Genomic DNA, 3,079 nt, shown 5'->3' with positions numbered 1-3,079 from the left:
TTCTTCCTGCTGCACGTCCAAGACAGGAAAGTTTACAGGAATCTTCACCTATGCCAGAGCAGGTTAAAGTAAACCATATCCTAGCTTGAGATTGGATTTATAAGTGATGCAAATTTATTCTACTTAACATTAATTAACATATATAGTCTATGGTTTAGTCAATAATAAATTTATAGATAAATGCGGTTGATATTTTGATGTATTTTATCCTTTTGTGACGTAGCTAGGCCTTTGGTAGACTCACATAGTGGACTAATTGACATTTTTATCGGCTGGTTTTGGCCTATACTGGCATCCATGCCTCATCTTTATCTAATCCAACAAAATTATTGATCTGGGTAAGCCCATTGGGCTACCCTTGAGTTAATCAAATCAATTAATCACATATTTTTATTACCGATCCTGAATCATGAATTCCTTTTAGATGCGTCTAGTTATCTTTATCTTTATGATCATCATCACTGCCAATTGCCATTAATCTTTTCTTTTAGTAGTTGACGTTTGCTCACAGATATATCCAATTCCCGTTTTTTCGCTTGTCTCTATTTTTGAAAGAGTTATTTCTAATCAAGATAAAGGAATGCTTCTTTAAACTTATATTTATCGGTGGCAATTCTATTTTTTCTTTTTCACAGCTGGAGCTTAAATTAGGGCTTGGTGGCACTTCCTATGAAGATTTTATACAGAGCATGCATCTTCCTTTGCAATTAAGGTTTTTAATAAGATTATTTCTAATGTTAATGGTTTTCAGTAAACTTGAAGAGCTTGGATTCATTCTCTCTTTTTCAGTCAGGTGGATCCTATTATATCATCTTTTTCAGGAGGAGCAGTAGGTGTAATATCAGCCCTAATGCTTATTGAAGTAAACAATGTCGAGCAACAACAAAAGAAGAGATGCAAGTACTGCCACGGAGCTGGTATGTATTAAGGATTGAATATTTTGGCCATTGTAGGCCTCGTCAGAGAACAATGCCAATGCAGGGTGTAATTTACTATCCAGATTTTCATATGACCAACAGATGTTTTTGAAATAAAGTGAAATTGCCCCGCAAAGGCATGTTGGCTTGCTATATAGTTTCTTGATTTTATTATTTTTAAGGCTTCGTTTGGGGCGGCTTTTTTGCTGCTTCTTAAAGCAGCTTTTTAGTTAAAAATTTTTAACTTTTGTATTAAAAAACTGCTTTAAGAAGCTGGAGGAAAGCCGTCCCAAACGAAACCTAAGTCTCAATGTGGGCTTTCTAATATTCTCCATGCCATGTTTTCTTTGTTTTCTCTAACAACATCATGAAGATATGTTTGTACACTAGTTGAATGTTAAAAAAAAAAAAATCTGAATTTTCTTTGTTTAGGCTCAAGATTTACTTGCTACATGTTGAAAAGTATTACTGACGTGTATTTTTCATGTTTCTGATGCAGGATATTTGGCCTGTGCCAGATGTGCTGCCAGTGGTGTCTGTGCAAGCACTGAACCTGTTTCAGTTGCTCATATCTGTGGTCATCCATTTGAACCTCCTACAACCCAAAGATGCCCTAATTGCTCAGGGACTGGAAAGGTATGTTAGCTGACGAGTATAATATTGGTGAAAAACTTCATTCGTTTGTTAAAAATTCTCCCAGTCCAAATCTTTTTCCTACATAGGTTCAATGTGTCTGATGATTTACAAACTTTCTGCCAAAAACATCCATCAATTATGTTTGAAAGGTTTAGAATTCTCTCCATTCATCAGTACATTAATTGATAGAATTACTTCATTAATCACTGAATTGCGTGCTGTATTCTTTTAGAGGGCTTTCCTGTAGCAATAATGATGTAGGTCTACAATGCTTAAAGTGATATGATAAGAACTTGCACGATTTTTTGAATAAAATAATTATGATTAGGACTATTAGCAAATTAAAACGATCAAATAAAACGTAAGAGCGGTCACTTCCGTTTAGGCCAAGTTGCACAATAAGCGCTTGAATTATCAAACAACAAAGAAAATCAACTACATGCAAATGTTATAGCTTTTAAAAAAAAAAAAAAAATCCTAATCTAACAATAAGATTATAAACAAATGAAAGTGCACTCAATCCCTACGTTTACTAAGCTCGTGACAGGGTTTCGCCGTGAACAAAATCTTATGGAATCTATCAAATACACAAGAGTAAGTTAGATAAATGAAATATGCAACACAAGGAGATTGGCAATTAAAACCTTCTTATCCACTGGTGAGATATGATCATTCCACTAAAAACTGTGCCAAGTTTGTTCTAATTAGTGCTTGTCGTGTGCGGGTTGACGCCAAAAAAGGCGAGTGATAGAATGCAAACAGCTTTCTTGTTCGTCGTAGGTGAGGATGAACGCGTTAATCATTGATCCATTGATGTCGTCGAGGCATGTCCTTTGAGGTTGAGTGATGTTGAGCACGACGATCGTTGAGGCTCCCTTGGAAGACCCCCTCTATTGAGGATGGAGGAGTAATTCTAGAGAATGGGCAAGAAATGGTGGGTAAGTAGAAAACGAATGAGTGTGGCCCTGTACCAAGGGTTGAGTAGCATAGGTTAAGATTTTGGTTTCAAAATTTTTGGGAAGGAGATGTGATGGGAATTTTAATTCAATTATCTTCCTAGTTGGTATTTTTGCTTAATTGAGAATTAATTTTATAGGAAGAGAAGAAATAGGTTCAAAGAGTAGGGCGGCGGCGGAACCGCGTACGAAGGGGAGGTGGAGAGATTTTAATTTGATATTGCCGATAAGGTAGAGACTATCCTTTGAAAGAAAATTAAGTCAGGATGGTGGTAGCAGGGGCATTTTTAAGGGGCTAAGAAGAAGGTAGTTTGGAAGAGAATTTGGAATATATTCCAAGAGAGGGTGGAAAGGATTGGAATAAATCCCTAGGTTGATTTAATTATGGGGTTAAACCGGCGACATCAAAGTCGGCCATAGTGGTAGGATTAATGTAGTGGAGATTTGGGATTTGGTGATTGAAATGAAAAGTTAAAGGAAATTCCATAATTAAATGGTTTGAATTAATCAAATTGAGTTCAAATTTAGGAAACCTTTTCTAATAATTGATTAGTATATTTATCAAAGATT

The 3,079-nt window shown here is 35.7% G+C and overlaps 1 protein-coding gene across 1 annotated transcript; it reads left to right on the top strand.

Moving 5' to 3' along the window:
• Positions 1-50: 50 nt before the first annotated feature.
• Positions 51-1,583, top strand: LOC110105620 (protein ORANGE-LIKE, chloroplastic-like). Its single transcript, XM_020835195.2, has 4 exons — positions 51-62; positions 495-712; positions 790-917; positions 1,417-1,583. Exons 1-4 carry the CDS (start codon positions 51-53, stop codon positions 1,560-1,562), a joined length of 504 nt encoding a protein of 167 aa, XP_020690854.2. The 3' UTR covers positions 1,563-1,583.
• Positions 1,584-3,079: the final 1,496 nt, after the last annotated feature.

The sequence above is a fragment of the Dendrobium catenatum genome, unplaced genomic scaffold (assembly GCF_001605985.2).
Source record: "Dendrobium catenatum unplaced genomic scaffold, ASM160598v2 fragScaff_scaffold_728, whole genome shotgun sequence".
Taxonomy (NCBI): Eukaryota; Viridiplantae; Streptophyta; class Magnoliopsida; order Asparagales; family Orchidaceae; genus Dendrobium; species Dendrobium catenatum.
This window is presented reverse-complemented; position numbering and strand designations above follow the sequence as displayed.